Source organism: Eubalaena glacialis, chromosome 1, assembly GCF_028564815.1.
Source record: "Eubalaena glacialis isolate mEubGla1 chromosome 1, mEubGla1.1.hap2.+ XY, whole genome shotgun sequence".
Lineage (NCBI taxonomy): Eukaryota > Metazoa > Chordata > Mammalia > Artiodactyla > Balaenidae > Eubalaena > Eubalaena glacialis.
This window is the reverse complement of record NC_083716.1, coordinates 16,831,603-16,855,857: the sequence shown is the minus strand read 5'-3', so window position 1 is coordinate 16,855,857 and position 24,255 is coordinate 16,831,603. Positions and strand designations below refer to the sequence as shown.

The 24,255-nt window shown below is 41.5% G+C and overlaps 1 protein-coding gene across 3 annotated transcripts in view; it reads left to right on the top strand.

The window, feature by feature from the left end:
- Nucleotides 1-6,131: 6,131 nt before the first annotated feature.
- PLEKHS1 (pleckstrin homology domain containing S1) overlaps nucleotides 6,132-24,255 on the top strand; it is a 22,433-nt gene continuing 4,309 nt past the window's right edge. For 2 of the 3 annotated variants that reach the window (XM_061193156.1, XM_061193175.1), the window contains exons 1-11: nucleotides 6,132-6,313; nucleotides 9,671-9,717; nucleotides 14,910-14,998; nucleotides 15,110-15,216; nucleotides 15,546-15,680; nucleotides 17,038-17,113; nucleotides 18,005-18,121; nucleotides 19,935-20,045; nucleotides 22,517-22,632; nucleotides 23,136-23,342; nucleotides 24,018-24,119. In XM_061193156.1, the coding sequence (XP_061049139.1) occupies nucleotides 9,690-9,717; nucleotides 14,910-14,998; nucleotides 15,110-15,216; nucleotides 15,546-15,680; nucleotides 17,038-17,113; nucleotides 18,005-18,121; nucleotides 19,935-20,045; nucleotides 22,517-22,632; nucleotides 23,136-23,342; nucleotides 24,018-24,119 (1,088 nt within the window). In that variant the 5' untranslated portion in view covers nucleotides 6,132-6,313; nucleotides 9,671-9,689. The remainder of the gene's footprint in view (nucleotides 6,314-9,670; nucleotides 9,718-14,909; nucleotides 14,999-15,109; nucleotides 15,217-15,545; nucleotides 15,681-17,037; nucleotides 17,114-18,004; nucleotides 18,122-19,934; nucleotides 20,046-22,516; nucleotides 22,633-23,135; nucleotides 23,343-24,017; nucleotides 24,120-24,255) is intronic. The other variant, XM_061193165.1, reaches the window with a different exon arrangement.

Genomic DNA, 24,255 nt, shown 5'->3' with positions numbered 1-24,255 from the left:
TTCCTCACTGGACTCCTTCTGGACCATCTCCACTTGCCCCTCCAGAGCTACTCTTCTCTATTCTCTATTCTTCCCTGTCCTGCTCTGCAGCCCACCAAATGAACCCTCTCACAATAGTGAAGAGAGAGGGACAAACAAAGTAGAAAGGAGACCCCCAAAGTGGGGACCCCATGCAATGGCCATTTTCCCAAATCCCATCTCATGTATAGGATGTGGCACAATTACTGACGCCCTATGTTTCTTAGATCCCTCCATTGTTCCGCAGTGGGGCTTCCCTGCTGCTCTGGATTTCACAGCTGCCCGCTTTATTTGTACTTCAACTTCTATGGTAATAGAGTAACCATCTTTCGTTTATGGACCTGGAGAAGAAAGAGCATGCTCCACACGGATTTTGTATGAATCGCGAATTTGAGGAATCAGGCAAAGCCCATGAAATCAGCAACTAGCATTATTTCATCCTTTTGCCTTTTGTCCTGGGGGAAGTGTAAACATTTTAAATGCGTTTATCCCTTTCACTTCCTATCTAAGTTGAAGGCAGTTAATAAGAAAGAATATTCTATTTTGGCATTTATTTGTACCTATGGCATAATGGTCACTGCTAGGAATAAAAAAAAAGAACAAAGACCCAATCAAACTTTCCACTCTACACCACTCTCCCAAAATAGCTCTTGCCGAGACCATGATGACCTCCATGTTGCCCAATCCTGTGGTCAGTTCTCAGTCTTCATCTCACTCCTCCTCCTGACAGCATTTGATGTGGCTGACCCCTTCCCCCTCCAGAAACACTTGCTGCCACTTCCAGACACCAGACGTTCCTGGATTTTCACATACTCCTCTGACTGCTCCCTTTTAATCTCCTTTGCTGGCTTCTCTCCATCCCACCCCACCCCTACCTATCCCTGTTCTCTTCATGCAGGACCACGGTTTTGACAGTGGCTGTGCACCTCCTACAGCCACTGCTCCTGTAATGTGGTGTTTCTCCCACAGTTGCAGCCGTCATCAGAATCTGGTAACACTGCTCCCTCCTCTTATCCCAGCAGGCTTAGATGTGGTAAAGGCTTCCCACTATTGCTAGACCCTGGGTGCTTCACCATCCCTTTTGGCTCTCTTAATCTGGCTATGCCTCTGTAAATAGTCCCTTCAGTAACTCTCTTCTATAAATACTTTGAGTGTCCTGTTCCCTGCTGGGACCCTGATTGACACACTGCTTGTTTTTGTATGTTGCTTATCTCCCATATTAGCTTATACGGTCACTAAGAGCAAGGTCTTAGTTCTTTTTTTATTCCTAGTAATGATTGTTATACAATTGGTACCAACAAATGCCGAAATAAAATATTCTTTCTTATTAACTGCCTTCAACTTAAATAGGAAGTGAAAGGGATAAAAGCATTTAAAACGTTTATAGATCCCCCAGGACAAAAGGCAGAAGGATGAAATAATGCTAGTTGCTGATTTTATGGGCTTTGCCTGATTCGTCAAATTCGCGATTCATACAAAATCCGTGTGGAGCACGCTCTTTCTTCTCCAGGTCCATAAATGAAAGATGGTTACTCTATTACCATAGAAGTTGAGGTACAAATAAAGCGGGCAGCTGTGAAATCCAGAGCAGCAGGGAAGCCCCACTGCGGAACAATGGAGGGATCTAAGAAACATAGGGCGTCAGTAATTGTGCCACATCCTATACATGTGATACGCTTTGGGAAAGTGGCTATCGCATGGGGTCCCCACTTTGGGGGTCTCTTTTCTACTCTGCTTGTCCCTCCCTCTTCACTATTGTAAACTGCACTGCCATTCCTTCTCTACCAACTCTGTTCCCATTGCCCCAGTGCCAACCAGCTGGGCAAAATAAGGATTCAGGGCAATAAGGGGAAAGGAAGGGAAAGAAAAGGAAGCAGCCCCCGTCATCCCTCCTTTGGACCCAGTGGTGGTCTTTTGGCTGTCTTCCCAGCCTGCAACCTTTGGGCCATCTTCTGTCACCTATACACATTCCCTCATCCCCAGAAACTGGACCCAAGTGTTCTTTTGAAATAAAGAGGATTCTGACTTCAATCGTCTATGGATCCAAGGGTCCTCCTTTGACATCTATGTCTACTTTTGCTTTTACAAATGAATTCAACTATTAAAATAGACACTGTTGTATGTATGTGTTAGGGGAGGTGGGCAGAGATGATTAACTTTATTCAGTTTTTCATTTCAAAAAAACTTCAGAGAACTTCAAAAGGATTTTGTTCTATAAACTAGACATCCATGTGGATGACCAAACATCTTAGCCCCTAAGTTCCTTGACCTCCTCATTGCCAATGACCTTCTTACACACTGTAGCTCAGCCACCCCCTCCCTGCAACTGTTCTACTTTTAAGATCATCAATCAGTCATGCTCTCTCCAAGCACCACTTCCTACCCTTCCAGCCAGCTTATTTCATCTATCTTCAATCTCACCGGTACTTCCTCTCCAGGAGCCCCTCCTATCATCTCTTCTCTCCTTATGCCCCTCTGATCCCATGGTTCACCTATTTGGGCACCCTTTTGCAATTATCCTAAACTCCCTTGCTCTTTTGTCCTTCCATGGCATCTCCCCAGCACAAATGCTAACCTGGAATGAGCCTCACCACCTGGCTTCCCCATGTCTTCTCCTGAACAGCTGGATGCTACTAGAGAAAATCACACATCAAGCAGATAGGAATCTTGCCAGATTTATGGTCACCAACCTCAATGGACTGTCAACACTTCCAGCATCAAGATATACTTGTAGAGTGGGTAAATATCTATGGAAGGAACGCTGGGGATTCTGAAATGTAAGGATTGCATGCAGGTAGAGGAGCAAGCAAAAGAGGCAAAGAAGATCAATCAGTGCAGAAGAGAACCAGCTGAAAAAGTAACTTGGAAGTAAAGGAAAGAGAATTTCAACAAGGCTTCACTAACTGCCATTGTCTCTTTTGAGCAAAACTCTGTGTCAGGCTACTCTGTGGACCAACAGCCAACCAATGGAGGGCCGGCTCTAGGGTCACATGCTCGCCCTGATCCAAAGACCAGGCTGGCTCATTTCCTTCAACAGGGGGTTGAGGAATGGCAGTTTCAGCTAGAAAAGGTCAGTGATCACAACAGACATGTGAAAGTACGAGGAAGCATCAAGAATCCCGAGGGCTTGAAAAGGCTGAAGAACAGGTTTGGTTGAAATGAGGAAATAGAAAAGGTAGAAGGATGGGAAGTTGCAGTCAGAAGGTAGGATACCAGCATCAAAGAGATCAAAGGCCAGACAGGGATGGGTAAATACAAGGTCCAAAGTGTGACCATGGGAGTGGGGTATGGAAGTGAAGTAAAGGTATCACTGGAGTATTAGAGTTCGTTGTGTCTGATCTCCCTGGCCACATTATGTGCTCTCAAAAGACATTCAGCTTTTCATTTATCTGTTGACCCATAATATAACACCTCGCATATAGTAGACACACAATAAAGAAAGAATGGGAGAGGCATTTAAGCTAGCTACTTGGGATGCAATGGTCAGCAGAAGCAGACACAATACTAATAATCCTCATGGATTTTGCAGTCTTGTGGAGGAAGAGAAGACATTAATCAAATAATCAGACAAATGAATATAAAATTATAAATGGGAAAATGTGTTCTGAAGTTAACACAACAACATGATAATGTATCATGGGAGAATCTGACCTTGTCTGGGGGAGAGAGGGAATCACTGGGAAGTGATAGTTGAGTGAGATCTGAAGGATGAGTAGAAGTTAACCAGGTGAAGAGATGGGAGAAGAATGAATCAGAGAGAGGGAACAGTATGTACACAGGTCAAGATGCCTAGAGGGCAGACAGCACAGGTGAGAGCTCTCAGAGGTGATCTTGGAGAGGGAGGCAGGGGCCAGGTGATGATGTCGGCAACAGAGGTTCTCCATCTTCCTGATAACTGTACCTCAATTTTGTTCAGATGCTAAGGAAAAGAATCATGATTGGTCCAAGCCAGCCCAGGAAATCTCATTTTCTTTTGGCCAACAATGTCGTTGGCATTGCCTCAAGGGCGTCATTATAATCAGAACTGAATGGGTACTTAGAGCTCCTTGACAAAGGGACAGCAATGGGGTCATGAGGCCCAGAAAGCTGGCAACCTATGCAGTGTCACACAGTTGGTGGCAGAGCAGGCCAAGAGCCCAGACCAACTGATCCCAGCCCAGGATTCAACACGCTAGAGGGTACGAAAGGGCACATGTAAGCTTATAGTCAAGACAGACTCGAGTTTTGATTTCTGGTGGTCACACACTAGCTGTATGACTTTGAGCAAGTTCTTTTTTCTCTCTAAATTTCAATTTCCTCTTTTTGAAATTAAGGAATCACAACACTTATCCTGCAAAATTGTTGGGATTAACTAAGATAGTGTATGTAAAAGAAAAATTCCCAACAAATGTTAGGTCATGTAATATAAACCATTCAGCTGTGTTTTGGTTAAGAGGCAGCAGAGCTGAAGAGCTGTTTCATGATACAGAAGCACAATTGGCAAAACCATGAAATTACTTACTTGATATTTCAAATGAACAGATGATTGCTCTTTTGCAATAGGCATTTCACTGATACCTTGTTTACAGGTCACTGGAGATGATAAAGGAAACTATACTTGCATTTCATAGGTATGTTTACTTTTTACAAGCTTCGTATTTGGTGTCTGCTTGCCAATTTTTTATTTTCTAGGTGGCATCTACAGTACAAATAACTCTCATAAGCACTTGTAAGATGTATTAAGCTTCTTCTTCAAGGAGCTTTGTAATACTATTAGGAAAATATGACCAAAAAAGCCTAGAACAATGTGGACTGGGTTCGTAGATGGCTGGTTGGATGCATGGATGGATGGATGGATGGATGGATGGATGGATGGGAAGTCCCTCTGTCTGTCTAACTGGTTTATCGATAGCCTTTCCAAAGGAATACAGTCTTAAAGAAATTTTCTCTCTTCCCTTTTTTGGTTGGGTCCCTGGATTATTACATTGGGCTGTCTGTAGCTTTATAGTTCTGAGTAAGTGGAGATCAGCACAAGCTTTTCACGAACCCCTTAGAGCAATAACTTGTAATATCTGCTTAAAGACCAAATGTAAAGATACTAAAAACTATCTCCAGAGTAGTCAAAAGCTGGCCTTAAAGAAACATCCAAAGGAATACATTCCAAGAAATTATTTCTCCTAAATCAAGCAAAACCCATCCTGTGCAGGAAGTGAACAATAAAATAATCATTTCTGCATATCTGAAGTCCATCTAAGTTTGCTGAATAAAGGAACCAATAATACTTGTACCTTCCATAGGGTGCCAAAGGGAAAAGCAGAGAAATAACCTTTGTCGAATGCCTACCAAGGATCAAGCACTATACTATAGGCTTTTTATGGCGAAATCTTACTTAATCTTTAAACAGATCCTGTGAGGTCAGTGCTGCACCCCATGTTTCAGATGTGGAAGCAGACTCAGAAAATTTAAATAGCTAGCTAAAACCACTCAGTGAATACCTGGCAGAGCTGATTCAAGTCCAGTTACACTAGTGAAAACAAAGATTAAAATTATGTGCTTTCACTGCTGAAGGTGCTATAAGAATTTTAATTCATTTGCCACTTCCTCTTTCTCCAAAGAACAATTTAATATAAATGAAAATATACCTAAGACCCTTTGGTGGTTAGATATCACTGAGAATGACCATTCATGGTAGCCTGCTTATTTCTAAGAGTTGTTGGTGGCTGTGCAGGATGTTCAGGAGACCCTGCCCAGTGCTACCCTGTTGACCACTCCATCATGGATAAATAAGCAGATCTTCCAGAGACCCTTGGCATGTGCAAATGTGTTAGAGAAGTCAGATTTTATTTCCTCATCTGGCACAAAGGAACCCTTCCTAACTTCCCCAGGAGGACATTGGGAGGATATGGATGGGTGGGAAGCAAAGGAATTGTTTCAGTGGCAGTCACTGCAGGAGGTCAAGACTGGGCTGGCACTGTTTTCAATAAGAGTCATTGTGTTCATGGTCCAGAGTCTGGCAGGAATTTTTTATTTGTTTGCTTTTGTTTTGTTATTAGACACCGAGAATGCCAAGGGCAGTTCTGTGCCAAACCGCAAGAAGAATGAAAGCCCAGGACTTCCCTTGGGTCACCAGCTTCCTTCAGCTTGGAGCAAGAGTAAAATCTTCCCGAAGATAGAAGTTTGGGAATTTCCCATTGACTCACATTTCAGACAAAGCTGGTACTTAATCCTCAGAGCTCAGAGTGAGCCGGGGTGAGTTCAGGAGACACAAGGACAGGACACTTCGCTGAGAAACGAACCAGTGATCACCTGGCTTCCAGTAAGTACTGCTTGACGTGACTGGTCGGGGTTCTCAAGACTGTGCTGATCTGGAAGCTTAACTGAACAAAATCACTGTTACGGGCTCTCTCTTCATAACCTTCTTGGGCTGCACAGAGGGAAACAGGACCTCTTGGTGTCACACTCATCAGATTTCATTACAATGAACAAGTTAGGCAATGAGACTGGATGCTATCTCCTGAACAAGATCAGGGAGTTAAATCTGAAAGGCTGTTTTGTTTGGGGGCAATGACAAGAAATGAAAGCCAAACTCTGAACAGATTTAATTCTTTTTTCTCAGGTGAAAGGAAGAGCAAAGTAGTTCAGACACCAGCTCTCAAGTTAGGACACTGGCTCTGCTTCTTTTTAGTTATGTGATCAAAGGCAAATTACTTAATCTTTCTGGTAACAGTTTCTCATCTGTAAAATGGATACTGTGTCACTGTAAGAATAATGTAAATGTTATAGTATTGTTATATCTCATTGCTATGTTGAATCTCACTAGATTTCATATATGTAATATATAATATTAAAACCTTGCTTACATTATATAAGCAAAATTTATATAATAGATTTCATGTTTGAATATAGTAGATTTCATATATATGTATACATATACTGAATTTCATAAAAATAATTTGAAATCAATATAGATCATATGCAACATATATTATGTGAAATCCAGAATATGTATACATATATATGAAAACCATTATATACATATATATATCTGAAATCTATTATACAGATTTTGTTTAGAAGTGCTTGGAATGTATTAAGTACTCAATACATGCTAGTCATTATGAAACAATCATAGAATCATAGACTATCCGAACTGGACATGACCCAACAAGTAACACTTGTCGAGCACCTATAAAATGCTCTTCGCCAGATTATTTCAAGTGATGCTGACAGCAATCCTATGAGGGTGGTGATGTTATCACTTCCATTTTATAGATGAAGGAACACAGGTGAACACAGGTGCTATACTGTACCCAAGATCACATGTCATAACTGATGGAGATGAATCTGGATTTCAGAGTTAATACTCTAAAACTGCTGTCTCATTTTACAGTGGGTAAAAAAATACCACCATAAAAAAAAAGCAGGAAGAGTGGTCCCTACACGAGACTGGGGCCCTTCACAGACATTGGAAGGCCAGAAACGTCCTCCAGAGCTCTCCTTGCCGTCCACGGTGCACAGGGCGCATGGATGTGGGTGGGAGCGGGGAGCGGCGTGGGGCTCTGCACAAGTCACCTCCCTCGTCCTCTCGCAAACGCAGTTTTCCGTGCGTAAAACGAGCCATCTCCCAGGACGGTTCTGCGACACCAAAGCAGTCACATGAGCAAACACATTTTACAAACTGTAAAGGCTTAACAAAGAATTATTCTGTCAAGAAAAAGAATGATTTGGGGCTTTTAAACAAAGAGAGCTTGCAGTAAAAACACTGCTTTAAAATATGTTCCCCTCAAAGCGGTGGGGGTGGTGGTGTGATGAATTGGGCGATTGGGATTGACATGTATCCACTGATGTGTATAAAATTGATGACTAATAAGGACCTGCTGTATAAAAAAATAAATAAAATAAAATTCAAAAATTCAAAAAAAAAAAAAATGTTCCCCTCAGCTAGTCTCTCTGGCACAGTCCTACAATCTCACCTTTGAACTCCATCGCTCACTAGGCTAAATGCCCCGTGGGAAAGGTGGTCAAGTCCCACATGCAGGGATGCGAGGAAAGGCGATGGGCTGAGAACCACTGGCCCCCAATTCTGCTTCAGGCAGTGAAATCCCTACAACTGGAAAGAACCTCAGGGATCTGAAGCAAAACCTTAGGGGTAAATTGTTTTTTAATGTCCATGGTTGGCAAATTTTTAGGTAGGTTCTATTCCTTTTCCTTGTACAGAAGTGCTCTTCCAGGGAACAGAAGGCTTTGGTCTCAATGGCCTGGTGCCTTCACCAAGTATTACAGCCCATTGCACAGAGCTAAACATGCTCCTTACACCAGGGGAGGGCTGAGGGCACCAGAGATTCAACATGTGCCTTAAGATACCCCGGGGACCTGTTTGTTACTTCACTTGTTATCTGTTTGTTATTTGTTCAAATAATCACTATCGTTATTATACAGAGACACCTCAACAGAGAAAACCATTTTTTAGTTAGGGAATGTGTGAGTTCTAGGTCCAGGAAAACCCCACTTGTCTTCAGAGGGTTCCCATGTGCCTTTCACAAATCACCAGGAATATGCTTTGAGATCTTGAGGTCTTAACCTTAAGACTTTCATCTCTGTTTACTATATATATGTACACAAATAGTATATGTATACATGCATATAGTATACTATATGCGCATGTATATATATATATATATATATACACACACACACTATAGTATAGTATATGTATATTGTATACTATATACAATATACATATATATTTCAGAAATTGCTGTGAGTCATTTATGCCCTAGGAGGAATGAGTGAGTTTATGCTGGAGAAAGGGAGACCTCAGGAGAGGAGGAATGACATCATGCCAATTGGATGGTAAAGAGCCCTTTGCCTCTTCTCATTTCCTGGCACTGCCCTGGGACTTCCCTGGGACTGCCCTAGCACTGCCCTGTTCAGTGTTTCCTCCTATTTTGAGAGTCTGATTCAAGGTAAAACTTGGTCACCAATACATTCCTGTTTCAAAGATCTCACCTGCCGCCTGGTCTCTTACCCTGTGGGATTCCTCTCCTCGCAGGACCCCGTGTCAGTCATGGGATTGCCAGCAGATCTGTGCAGGAAAGGGCTTGACCTCTAGAGTCAGTTTGACCATGTCAGCCTCAGCCCCCGGTGCTGGGCAGCCTTGGGAACGGGGCACACGGGCAGTGGAGGCAGTTTAAGGATAGGGGTATGCCCTGGTCCTTGCTCTAAGGTTTCCCTCTGGAGAAAATGAGTTCCTGGCGTGGAGGAGGGCTTATCTTGGGCTTCTTTTTGGCCAGAAATGCTTTCTCAGCTGCAGTTGGTCCATAGCATGCTGCCCTCTGCCCTGTTCTTGTCTCTGTTCCTTGGTGTTGCTATCCCCAGGGGCTCTCTTGTCAGAGCCACTTATGAAGCAGGAGCAGCGAAAGTCCAGGGAAGATGCTCCTTTGGTCATGCTAGCCACACCTCCACAGAACTGGCACTTGGTGAACACAGGCTGCTTGGGTGGGTCCTCATTACCATGGCTACTATCAGCCTCAAGGGCAGAATGGGGAGAGGGGAGCCGATAAGCCATCTCACCAACATTTGGGAGCACCATCCTGATGCTTGGTGATTGAGTGGCTAAGCAGTGAAGCATACCGTTGTTTGGGGACTAACGCTCAACCCTTCTTTTTGACAGGTGAGAACAGACAGCCATAATGGAACCCAAACCTCAGAAGAGTTCAGGTACCCAAGGGGCATATTCTCAGAAGGAAAAAACTCTATTGAAAATAATGATCAATTCCCGTCAAACTAACCAGGATACAGAAGATGGTTTTAGTAAGGATAATGGGTGGCAATTCTGCGACAATTATTCTTGGTGTGGAGAATGTAGCGGAGGCTATTAGATTCAGCTGATTATTTCGTAAGAGCTCACTTATCTAGAAATTTGGCATTTTCTGATTTTCATGGACCAAATGTTCCATTTGTTGCTTAGAGATGGTTCTAACAGCAAACTATAGCCCAGAAAAGACTGGAGAATATTTCCTTAATTTTATATGAAATTCTCACTTGGAGAAACTGCCAAAATTGTTATCAGGGCTTATTATGAGGATAGGTCAAGGGGTATTATTCAGATGTTCCTGCTTCATGCTCACATGCCTCACTGTAGATGATTGGTCAGAAGTTTAGGATGAACTAACTTAAAAATCAAACTATCTGATTCAATTCCAAATGAGTATTTTTGAATATTTATTCAAAGCACCTATTATTAGTAAGTCACCGTGCTTCATATTGCAGAGGATGTACAGATTAATTAGGAATAGTCATTCTCTCAATGAGTTTGTAATTTCATTGGGATATTAAGATAAACACGTTCCAGTAGCTGTATTGGGAAGTTAAGATAGGCACATGTGATCAGGCTATGATAGGTAAGTGCAAAATTCTGTAGAGTCTGAAGGGAAAAAAAGCACACGTGTCATTGTGGGAATCCAGAGAGGTTTTATGGAGAAGGCATTTGATCTGGACCCTAAAGGATGTATAGGGTTTTAAAAGAGATTGGGAAAGAGCACATCTCAGCAGAAAGGGATGGCATGACCGAAAGCAATGAAGTGGGTTTGAGACAGGTTGTGTTCAAGGAGAATGTGGCTGTAAAATTGGAAGGACAGGGGAGAACAGGAAAGTGGTGCTATATGGTGCCGGATATTGACCTCATATAACCAGCAACCCTTGAAGCATTTCAAGCACGGAAGTGGTGTCATCAGATTTGCTTTTTGGATTGCTCATATTTTTAGAAAAATAGCTTTATTGTGGTGTAATTGACACACAATCAACTGCACATATTTAAAATGAACAACTTGATAAGGTTGTGTGTATGTGCCTGGGAAACGATCACCACAGCGGGATAGTAATCACATGCATCACTCCCAAAAGTTTTCTTGTGCCTGTTTATAATCCTTCCCTCCAGCACCCAATCCCACTCCCCGTTGTTCTGCTTTCTGTCACTCTAAGTTCGTTTGCATTTCCTAGAGTTCATATAAATGGAATCATACTGTATGAACTCTTGTCTGGTTTCTTTCACTCAACATAATTCTTTTGAGATTCATCTATGTTGTTACATATATCAAGAGTTTTCGGTTTAGATAGTAATTAAATTTTTATGTCTTAAATAGTAAGATAAAAATTTCACATATTTATCCTTGCAGTTACCACTTCAGCATTCTTCATTCATTTGTATAAATTCAGAATTCCATCTGGCATCATTTTTTCCACCTGAAGGATTTCCTTTAACAGTTCTTCTAATGCGGCCTCCTGATGCTGAATTCTTTCAGCTTTTGTATGTCTGAAAATATCTTGAAACTGCCTTCGTTTTTGAAAGATATGTTTGCTGCCTATAGAATTCTAAAATGACACTATTTTTCTTTCAGTACTTTAAATATGTTGTTCCACTGGGTTTTGATGGTGTTTTTGTTTTGCTTGCGTTGTTTCTGATGAGAAATCTAATGTCATCCTTATTTTTTCTTCTGTATGCATTATCTCTTTTTTCCCTCTGACAGTTTTTAAGGTTTTTCTTTATCACTGATTTTGAGCAATTTGGCTATGATGTTCCTTGTTATAGTTTTCTTCCTATATTTTGTGTTTGGGGTTCCTGACCTGCTGAGATTTCTGAGATAGTTTTCTTTAAATTTGTAAAAATTTTCAGCATTATTTCATCAAATATTTTTTTCTGTCTCCCTCCCCCACTTCAGGGAATCCAGTTACCTTAAACTTGAAATTGTCCCACAATGCACCAGTGCTCTTTTGTGTTTGGGGTGCTTTTTTCACTCTCCATTTGTTTTAGTCCCATTAATCCCATCCAGTGTTGTTGTTGTTTTTCTGAGACATTGTGGTTTTCATCTCTAGAAATTCACTTTGGATCTTTCTTATATCTTCTATATCTCTAACTTCTTGAATGTATAAAATACAGTTGATAGTAACTTTTAATGAACTTCTCTGTTAATTCTAACATCTGTGTCAGTTCTAGGCCAGTTTTGAAGGATTGATGATTATCCACATTATGGGTCATGCTTTCCTGTCTCTTTGCATGCCAGGTAACTTTTGATTGGTTGCCAGACCTGGCAAATTTTACCTTGTTGGGTGCTGGATAGTTTTGTATTTCTATAAATCTTGAGCTTTTTTCTGGGATGCAGTTAACTTCCTTGGAAACAATTTGATCCTTTTAAGACTTGCTCTTATGATTTGTTAGGTATGGAGCAGTCCTCAGCCCAGAGCTAATTATTCCTCACTACTGAGGCAAGACCTCCCTGAGTACTCTACACAGTGCTCCATAAATGATCATTTTTGCCAGTTTGGCTGGACAGAACTGACACTTTTTCTGGCCCAGTGGAGCGCTGGGCACTCTTCCCTCTAATTTTTTCTGATGGTTCGTTCTCTGGCCTTGGGTAGTTTCCCCACACACATATACTGATCAATATTCTTGAATACTTGAGGGGGACCCTGTGACTGTCTCTGGGATTCTCCCTCTGTGCAGCTCTTCCCTCTGTCCTATGAGCTCTAGCTGCCTTGATCTCCCTGAACTCTCAGCTCTGTTTCCTCCGCTCAGGGGTCCACCTGGGCCCACCTCAGTTCCCCTTTCCTGTGCTGTGGACTGGAAACTCCACCAAGGAAATTATAGGGATCACCAAGTTTGTTTCCTATCTCTCAGGGATCCATGACTTTTATTGCCTATGACCAGTGTCCTGAAAACAACTAATTTATATATTTTGTATTTTTTGTGTTTCAGACAGGAGAGTAAATCCAGTTCCTGTTATTTCATCTTTGCCCGAAGTACAAAATTGGCCAGATTTGGCATTTACTCTCAGGGCTATGTCGAGGATGGTTTTGAAGATGTCAAGAATGGAATTAGAGAGTCAATCTAGACAGTTACCGAAGCAGTATAGTGAAAAACGTATGCAGGCATTGAATTCATGTGAATTTAATGTATTGAAATGTATGAAGGTCTGGAAGGCAGTGGTGATAGAACAGAGAGATAGGGGTGGATCCAGGACATAAAATGGACATGACTTGACGACTGACTGGACAGAAGGGTGATGGAAGGGTGAAAGTTTAAGAGGACTCTGAGTGTTCTAGGAGGGGAGGCTAGATAGATGTTGGTGCCACCAAGTGATCTAGGGCACCTGAGAGAAAAGGATGAGAGAAAGAAGTTTATGGGAAATCCAGGTGGAGATGTTCAGGGCCGAAAATGATCTATCCAAGGGTGAAAATACTGAGATTTTGTCCTAGAAGTTCCCCTAGAGACTGAATTTTGCTGATCACATCCCTGGTATGGTGTTTAGCATGTTTCTCTGTTTTCTGTATTTCCTACAAATTGGATCTAGAGGGTTGATGAGATTGTTTCAGTGTTTTTTGGTCAAGGCTAATCCATGGATGGTGTTGCCCATTGCTTTTAAAATAAATGCAAACTCTACCATGGTCTAGTGTCTACCAGGTGCTGCAGGATTCATCTGCAGCCTCATCTTATACCACTCTTCCTCTCTTACTCACTCTGTTCTCTTACTCCACTCTGTCTCCTACTGGGGAGACAGCCTCTCAGTAGCTCTAGGGAACTGCTCTGAAGAGGTAGGGAGAAACCAACTTATGTATGACTTTTGGCTAGAAAATACATTCAGTCAAGAATGCATCTCAGTAAAAAGATTGCTGTTAGTCACAAAGAGCAGATACCTCAAGTTAATGATTTTAATGCTCATCTATGTATGGGAAGATGCAAGGATTTGGATTCATTAAAAGTCTTCCTGAAATACCTCTGACTATCTATGGGGACTGTTTTTCTAGATCACAGAGTGCTGCATCCTGTTTTTCATCCTGACTTCCTCTCAGGGTGCACCGTCGGTCAGGGACTGCAGTGGCTGCGATGCTCTCTGCTTTCCTTTATTTTTCACCTCCATTTTACAAATGAGGAAACTGAGAGAAATTGAGTGATTCAAGGTGTTCTGTAAATATTTGTTCAGTAAATAAATCTGTGAATTTGTCCAAAGCCACACAACCATTAAATAAAGGAGCTAAAACTTTTTGCTTTTGTTTCCTTCTGTTCTTCTCTTTCCTTTTTTCTTCCTTGGTGGGAGAACGGGGGCGGGGGGGGGGGGGAGCAGGCAGAGCTGCTGCAGAAGGAGGAGGGGGAGGGAAGGTGAGGATGGCTGTCTGAGAATTACTGGATACGAGCATAATGTCTCCATTAGCTGTAGTACCTAATCTTGATTCTGTTTTCACTTAATAAAGAAGTGCTAATTCTTTAGTAAAGGCTGTCTTTTACCAAACCATGGATGACCTAGAACTATAGCCTGGATGTAAAAACAAAACCAAGGTCTTCTTTTTAAAATAAATTTTGTTTTAGCAACATTAATTTTTTCTAGATAAGGAAAGTAGTACATATTTCTTGCAGACATTTTCAAAAATATAGAAAAAATCAAAACTGCCTATACATGTCAATCCTTACAGAGAAGCAATTAACATTTTGGAAACCTCCTATTTAACCACTTTGCCACCTTATTTTCAATAGCAGGTGGTTTTGCTTTTGTTTGGTAAGTCAAAGGTCAAGGCAGAATTATCTTGCTTCTGCGGCTGGTGCTTCAACAGGAAGGGAGACAGATCTTTGCTCACATCTAGAGAGCCAACGGCATCCTCCAGAGACGGAGAGCCAGACAGGTGTGAGCTGAATTAAAGAGCTTCTAAATGTCATCTGAACAAAGGTCCCGACACTGGATGAATAAGAATCACACACTTGGTCCTGGATTTTTTGTTCTCCTGGCCTATTATAGATGGTTTTTTCCATAACTGAATAATGCGAAGACCTTTCCAGCGGTAAACAGTGTTCTCCAACTGAAGCAGTTCTTCTCAGAAATTTATAGGCAACAGACTGAGTCCTGTTCACTTTCTTTTATTAGGCAAACAATTAACATTATATTATGAAAATGAAGTCTGCAAACAAGATTACTTTATTAAATCACCACCTCCTCAGCTTTTCTTCTCTTCAGTAAGTATTCACAAAGATTTAACAGGCCTCCCACCAGCCTCATGAGCATTTTTAAAATCCTTTCTCTTCCTTTGAGATTTAACTGAGATGCAAAATGTTTTCATTTTCCAGGCCTCCTGGAAAAAGCGGCTTTTCATCCTGTCAAAGAGTGGGGAAAAGGGCTTTAGTCTTTCCTATTACAAAGACCATCATCACCGAGGTTCTGTTGAAATTGATCGGTGCGTATCCAATCAAGAAAATGTTTATAACAACAAATACTAACGTGTTGCCTGCAAAATAGAAAAAAGAATTAGAAAACGTTAATTTGTGGAACTAAGAGTCCAACTGAAATAGGAATTCTGAATTAAGTTTTAGGCTGAACAAAGTATTTTCAATCAGTGATAAACCAGATCTAAACTTATTTTCTAAAACTATTGGACAATTTTCAAAGTATTGATCAAACAGATCTAAAGTTTTATTCAATTTGAAACTTAATAAAAAACATTAGTCAATTTCTTCCTAATTTTGTATTTGCATCTGTTTAATACTTTATATCTATATCTAACAGAAATTCCAGTGTAGAAGTCGGCATCAGTAACCATGAAAAAATGCAATCCGTACAGAAGATGTTTAATTGCCATCCTGAAGAAGTGATGTCCATCAGGACCACCAACAGGGAATACTTCCTCATTGGCTATGACAGGTAAGTAGTAAGATAACACAGGGTGTCTCCTGTATGCAAAATAAAAAACAAACAGATAAACAAAAACATTTTAAACCAGTAAACAATAAACATGCCTTGAATAGAAACCCATGGCCACAACCTTAAACACCATCTTGGCATTCTTTATTATGTGTTAAAATACCTTGACAAATCACAGTATTCATTTCCTAGGGCTGCCATAGCAATGTACCACAAACTGGGTGGCTTAGAACAACAGAAATTTGTTGTCTCACTGTCCTGGAGACTAGGAGTCTGAAATCAAGGTGTCACAGGCCATGGTTCCTCTGAAGATTCTAGAGAAGATCTGTTCCAGGCCTCTCTCCTAACTTCTGGTAGTTCTTTGGCTTGTGGCAGCAAACCTCCAGTCTTTACATGGCAATCTCCCTATGTGCACGTCTCTACGTCCAAATTTCTCCTTTTTATAAAGACACTAGTCATATTGGATTGGGACGCCCTACTCCAGTCTGACCTCATCTTAACTAATTACGTCTGCAACAACCTGACCTGACTTCCAAATAAGGTCACATTCTGAGGTACTGAGGATTGGGATTTCAACATGTGAATTGGGGTGGAGGGGGGCACACAATTCAACCCATAACAGTCACCATCACCGCAGATACATTTTATGTACAAGAAACCAATACAGTAACATCTACCCAAGGTACATATATTAGGGAGTGGCTATGCTCGTCCCTGAAGGAGTCTTCAGTTTTTGAGGGGCTTTTGGTGCTAGCGAAGATGGCAAATGGATTCTTTGCGGATGATTATCTGCTTCACAGAGAGGCTAAAGTTGGAGGAGGCAGCTGTACAGAGGAGGTGGCAAATGCTCAAGCCAAAGTATCAATATGAAGAGATATTCAGGCGAAAACCTTTCTTTTCAATTGTCGCGGGAGTCAATAGAAAAGAAGACGTGATTTATATACACTTGTTCAAATACATCCTTCTTAAATACATGCATTCCCTAAAGGGAGGCACACCTAAATAGCTACACCAAATGGCGCTGACAGGTTAAGGGGCCACTTAAGAACACAAAAGAAATCCGTTTCAAAGTCAAAAGCTCCAAACCCTCTGATTATACTGTTACTTTCCACTTTTCTTCCCATTTCTCTGAGCTTTGCTCACAGAGGTGTCATGAGGGTTAATTCTGGTGTGTTAGCGTGGAGGTGGTAAGGATCCAAGGGGGAGCATTTAAGTTACTCAAGAAAAAGATCCTTATTTCCCTGGTACCTACCCCATTGCCTGTTCCAATCTTAATAAAAGAATCCTCCGCCGGTTCAAAATGAGCGCAGGCGCCATTGTTGCCACATGCCAGGTGAAAGTTTATTCTTATCAACAGGGAGAAGATTAAAGACTGGGTCTCCTTCTTGTCATCACTCTGCCGGAATATGAAAGCAGCACACCAGAATACAGAGGTGACTCTATTTCACTAATAAAATAACAGGGCACCTGAACAAAGCCCTCTTTCACAAGGAAACAAAATGTGAGCTATTTTTTTTTTCCTCCTTAGCAACTGGCATTAATACAAGGAATAAATAAGTGAGAAAATGTACATCCTTGTTATTTTTATGACTAACAATAGAAAAAAATTCTTTTGTGTTTTGCAAGAGAGCTAAAATACAGACACTTCAAATTTTCATTATTGGAGTAGGAGGAGTGAAAGTTAACTGTGGCATTTTGTAATAGTAGCTGAAACTACAGTATTTTCCATCATTGTTATTCAAGGTACATAACAGCTACCTTTTGAATGACTAAGTCCAGGGTGGTTTCTAAAAAAATGCTTTTTACCTATCTTGTATTTTCAATGTAAGTTTTCTTTGATGTAAGTGCCAGAAATTTTAAGTTGTTTATTTACTTCATAAGAACCTTTGCTAATTTACCTAAGTCCTTTCTTAGGACAGACCTTTATAAATGAAACTTTGGCCTCTAGGTATCGTTTTGACATGGTTTCTAGGTTGTTCTATGCTTACAACAAAAGCAGAGGCCAAGGAGAAGGGAAAGCAAAGTGTGTCTACAAGTACTCAAATGATTAGAGTGAAGGGGTGGGGTACAGAGGGACACGATGTCGAAAAGACAGGTTGAGGGAAACTTAGAGCATCTCTGAAGGCCAGGCTGGGAGTCCTCAAGGGTTTTGGAACAGGAGAGACACAAGATCAGCTCTTGTCTAAACGGGAGAATGCTGGCCAGCAGTATAAATGTTAGTGGTCAAAGACTGGAAGCAGAGAGCCCCATGACCAGGCTGTTGCTTCATTCTAGACAAGAGATCAATCATGCCCTGATTCCAATATTCCTTTTTTGATAAGCAGGAGAAACTCTCATTGGGTGATAGAAGGCCCTCTTCAGACCCCATCCCTCTCCTTGGTCCTTCCTGCACACCGGAGGCTGTCAGCACGACCACAACAAGAAAAAGTCTTCCAGACATGGTAATCAGACTTACCTCTCTTAGGACGCCCTGCCTGGGAGCCAGCTGATGCTTCAAAAGTCAATGTATTTGACATCTTCCTCAAAGCCTAATCCACCAAAGAATGATTCTTAGTCCTACGATCTATCCTATATTTAGTCTGTTTCCCCTGCCATGATGAGCCTTACTGCTTGCCCTGCCTACATCTAAATGTATTCATTCATTTTGGGTGCTCTTTGATACGCATCCAGGTACAGCGGGCATGTTGGTTGGAGATCCCCCCAGCTAAACAAAAGCCTGGATGGCAGCCTTTTCCTTCCTTTCACCAACAGGGCATAGAGTACTTCTGCAAAAAAAATTCCCCAAACACCACTTGACCATCTGTACTCCTGAGGCAAAATCAGAGTTCTTATTATTTCCTATATTTACCCAAATCAGTCTTGCTTCTCCGTGTGTGTGTGTGACTTCATTTCTAATGAAGTCCATTTGAGGAAAAAAAATATAATACATTCGCCCCTTGAAAATGATTTGTAATTGTGCTTTCAGTTCTCTTGGATTTGCAATCTTCCCAATTTTGGATATTATTAATGAACAGGCTGAGTGTTTTTTTCTTCTGCCATGGATGCTATTTTGTCCCTTAGAGATGTAACCACTGACTTTGCCTGTTCCCTGGGTACCAGGCACATCTTAATAGGGCATAGCCTCCTGTTTTATCTAGCTGGAAGCCCTCCAACTATTTTAAAAGCTTTATGTAGCATATCAAATGCACCAGGCCAAACACTTCATTTGGTATTTGTAGGAAAGATGGTAGGAAATGGGGTTGAGAAAGATAATTCTTTTCAGTAAATGCCTCTTGCTTTTCACTCCTGTACCCCTTCTCCCTGAAGATAATATTATTGGTCATTTTGCCTTTTCATACTATGTATTCCAATCCAGTGATTTTCCAATCACCTTCAGTTAAGAGTACCACCTACCTTGTTGGGAGTTGTTGTTGCTGTTTCTAAAATAAAATGGGAACCCTTCCTCATCCCCGGTTCAGCATGACCTGGCTTCGTGAACTTGGAGCTAGAAAAACGGACACAACTTATTTACATCTTTTTTTTTTTTTTTAATCACTTTCTTTCAAGGACTTCCTAGAGAACATTCAGGGTTTTTTCAACCCTCCCCCCTTGCTCTAAGGCATTGTACTTGGAAGAATTGAATTGTACTTATAACAATTTTCCTGCCAGGCAAAGCAGCTACTTTGTACAGTCCTGTATCTATTAGAGATGGAAGCAGTAATTGGTTGAACCTAGATCACCTTGAAGCCTACAATTCATACTATCACATGATCGGTGCTACAAAATTGCATTGCTATGGAAACAGTAGAATTATATAAGCAGAACACAAAAGAGGAACACAGCAGAAAGGGAAAAGATGCAGTGCCTTGACCCTGGGCTAATTAGCTTCTCAGATGGCACTGAGTGAAAACTAGAAAAAGATGAGCGTGGAGGATTCAGTGGCGGAGCTTAGTGACTTAGCACACCACCCACCGGAGAGAATTACTTGTTCTGAGTTACGGGACCCAATAATAGAGAACAGCCTGAAAGACGGGCTGGCTTATATTTTTATTTCAGTGGTGACCCAGACTCAAGAAGCAAGTTCAAGTTGTGTGGGCTTCTGGATGTAACCTTGGAAGATCCTCGGATGTTCTCAACCCAATTAATCTATTATGCCTTTTCCAGAAAACATGTGGTTTAATTCTGTCTCTTGCAAAGACAAAGAAAAAGCATTAATTCTGTCTTCATCTCTTTATTCGGCATTTAATGGAAAAAAGTTCTTTTTTAATGGAAAAGGGTTCTTTGGGACTCAGAGGAGCTCATCTACCGCATGACTTCTTGTCAGAGACCGCTCAAGATACAGAAGAAGAGAGTCATTATATTAATCCTCGAAGTATTCTTTTAGAGGTAACCCCTTCTGTTTACTAATCATTTATTTCTTCTACAAATATTTACTGAGCCCCTGCCAGGCACTGTTTCTGAGGCACTAGGCTGGTTTCAGAATCAGACACAGGTGATGTGCTCACAGTGTTGACACTTTAATAGGAACCAACCATGATACGAGACAGAAAGGGCTCCATGCTGAAGAGAGATGCTCGTAAAATGCTCGGAGGGCATGAGGGGTGGTAGGTGGGGAAGCTGACTTCCAGACAGAGGCCAGGGAAAGTTCCATGGAATGACATTTGACCTTACATGATAGGCAAAATTTGGACTTGAGGGATTGACCTGGGGAGTCTTTCTGCATTCTGGGAAGAGATATTAATAATATGAGCAGAAACAACAATACCCTTGGGTGATAAATTGTGTGGCATATACCAACCAGTCTATTGATCATTTGGAATTCCCTACTGAGTGCCTTCTGTGTGCGAATCCTGTACTGTGCTAGGCATGGTGGCTGCCAGAAAGGACCTGATATCACGCCTGCCCTCGGCGCTCACAGTCTTACCAGTAACCACCTGACGATGCTCCACCAGAGGCATGGTCAAAGAGCTCTGGAAGCAAACAACAAGGTCGTACTGTATAACACAGGGAACCATATTCAATATCCTGTGATATACCAAAATGGAAAAGAATATGAAAAAGAATGTGTGTGTGTGTATATATATATATATATATATATATACACACACACACATATATACATATATATTGGGTTGGCCAAAAAGTTCATTTGGGTTTTTCCATAACAGCTTATGGAAAACCCAAATGAAATTTTTGGCCAACCCAATATATATACATATATATATATATATATAGCTGAATCACTTTGCTGTACAGTAGAAATTAACACAACATTGTAAATCAACTACACTTCAATAAACTAATACTTTTTCAAAAAAATAAAAGAGCTCTGGAAGCAATAGAAAAAAAAGACAGATTTTCAGTTTCCACTGGAGTCAGGGAGGGCTTCAAGACACAAAATGGCATTTGACACTTATATGATGAATAGTTCAGTTGAGCTCTAACCCAGCGTGAGTGGCATATTAGGGGAAAAAAACCCACAGCAACCAGAAAAAAGAGCCAGACCATAATGGGTCTTGAATGCCAAGTTGACTTCATGCTGCAGGCAGGACAAGGGGCAGTGGTGGCTTCTCAGTTAGGAAGGGGCAAAACCGAATTATCTTCTAGTACTATTAACCCAGCAGCTATATTCAAGGTGGACAGTAGAGAGAAGAGAATGGAAATGGGAAGTAGGAAGACAAAATTGGGGGGAGGGGGGCAGCATTTCCCAAACTGGGTTTTTCTACAAGATGGTGACATGTGTTCATACATAAGAAGCATTCTGAGGTCAAATAAGTTCTGGAAACACCAAATCAAAGTAAGTTACACAAGCTTCTTCACTGAAGAATTCTCAGAGCCTTTAGTATGCAGTGGTGCATTATAAATAGCCAAGCAGGATACAACACACAGCATTCCCCAAGCTCATTTGACCACAGGACCCTGCTTTTCATGCCAGTGTTCTCTGGGACATGGTGACGGCAACCAGTCTTTCATGACAGTCCAATCAACCAGTCAGGTGGTACTGAGCACTAGCTATATGCCCGGCGTTTGCTAGGTACTTTACGAGATGCAAAGTCTAGTAAGGCAGATAAAACTAAGCTGGAAGACCATTACAAAAATTAAGTACAACACTGTGTCATAGAAGTTCAGAGAAGGAAGAGGTTGGCAGTGGCTGAGGTGATTGGAGGGGGCTATGGGACCTCAGGCCAGGCCTGAATACAACTTCATTAGAGAAAAGAGAAAAGGGGCACTCCAGGAGAAGAAAACAGCATGAAATGGGCACTAGAAGAGCACCGTTTGTAGGGGCGTAGTGGGAAGGCTGGCTTGACTGGAAAGAAGTGTTCCAGTGATGGTTAATGGTTAGTTTGTTAGGTAGGCAATCGAAAGCCCTTAGGGTTTTTGAGAAACCATTGCCCCAAATGACTTAGTTCCAACAGGCTAGTGGAGAATCCCCAGAGGACAGTATTTTCTAGAATCCTTACAGCCCCTTGAAGTAACTTGACTGCCTGTGAGCAGAGTAGCCCGAGGCCAGCTCTGCACTATGTCGGAGCCTTTGACCCAGTCAGGTGTCGCAATTCTATAATAGTATCGGTTGGGCAAAAGAGTTCATGTCATTAAGTGCCTAGTGATGAAACAGAAAAATGAACAGCAATTTAGTCCAATAGAACACTTGTATCAGGAGCGTGGGGAATCCTAGAGAAGAAAGCAGATTTGGAGTCTGCCAGAAGCTTTACTGGTTCATTCCCCCAGAATGAGCACCACTGTTCATCCAATGGTAGACATTCTGTTTCAGGGACCAGAGCCATCAGGTAGCGGGTGACAAGGTACCTGGCTTATTGGTAGACTCACATCCTTATGTCTCTGCCTCTTGTCTATAGTTGGATAATATTATTGCTGCCAGTGATTCTGGTGAACCCATTGAACCCATTGGACCTGGTAGTCCAGACCAGGTCTCCAAGGCAGTTGAGCGTCATTACATGTCAATGAAATCCTGGTAAGTAAAACTGCCATACTTTAAAATTTGATCTTAGCTAATGTACTGTTGTAGAACAATTGCTGCCAGATCATTTAAATAGTTGATATAATAATACAAAAGCATTACCATAGACCAAGTTCAACACATTATTCAGTCATCTCAAAACAAGTAAACGTGAGAATGGTTTCCCTACCCATAGAAAACCATTAGTGACATCCGCGGGACATTTTCTGTCTCCTGGGGCAGTTCTTTTCTATTTTGCATTTACGTCTCTCACATGCTCACTTTGTCTCTCCAAACCCTCCCAATGTAAAGGGCTATTTTGGTTCCATGTCCATTTTTAGAAGGAAAGTTGATTGGATTTGGTTCTAACTGTAGCTGGGATTCTGATGGTTGAACATACTTCCAAACCTTGTTAGTTTTCACATGGCTGTTAGCTACTTAAATCTGATTCACACACCACGGAAAGCTGTAAATAGATAATGCTGAAAAAGTGTTTGTGTTAACTTCTTGTACTCTAGTGTTTCCAAAGAGACGTCCCATAAGTCTGCTGATGGCAAAGAAGAATCCCAGACCCTGGCAGATATGCTGAATGGGGAGCTTCACCCACAAGAACAAGGCTCAGGAACAGGCTCTTGTCTTTCACCTGCCAATACGGAAGCACAGATCACGAATGACAAAAAGGGGTCGGCCTCACTAAGTGTTGTGCAATTGTCTATACTGATCAAGTAAAGTTCTCATTTCTAAAACTTTATGGGCCCGTAGAGCAAGGCAGGCTTCCATTTGTACTCAGAATTCACATTTTAATCTCCAACTCAGCCAAGAATCTGTCCAGCTTGCCCTTCTCACTGATGTGGTAACCAAGGACAGTGAGTACCAGAGCTGGAAACGCAGCAAGCAGTCCCCTGGGCTGTGAGTGGCATTTTCAAATACTTTAAAAAAATTCTGTTCTTTCAGGTTCTGGAACCTTGGATCACCCTGACCTGGGTTGTATATCACCCAGAGTTTACTATTAAAATTACAGGCATGCAAGTCACATGAGGTTTGGTTGTAGACTAGGCTGGAGAACTTTCAGGTTTTAAATGATGCCAAGAACATTTGATGAGATCATTCTCAACTTTAACTCTTTTCAGTGTCTCCTTCTGTGGGGAATGTGCAAACTGACATGATATATAATGAACTTCGTCCATTTTTTACTCCTTTTCCATTGTCTACCATCGCTACCACATCCCAAGGGGGTGGAGGAGGGCATTAACGAGTAACTTAAATTCTTATTCTTCTCCAAATGTTTTGGACAATCTTTAATGGCATAATACCGTCTCAGATGTCAGAAGCCAAAGTCCACTCGGAAGGTACAGTTCAGAGCCAGAGAGAGTTGCCTGACTTTTACCAATGTCTTGTAGTAACATCCCCGATGAAATCCAAGTGGAGAAACTGAACGTGTTCCTTTCTCCTCCTGACATCATAAACTATCTTGCTCTCAAAGAAGCTGCAGGACGGATATGGTAGGTAGGAGATTTGAGGGTTACTGATCATAAATGGGGTTGGATGATATGAAGACAGTAATTATATCTTGAAGCACTGTATGTGGCAAAACTGCCTGGGGAACTCGGACTCTCGTGCTGCTGTTGTCACAAAAGG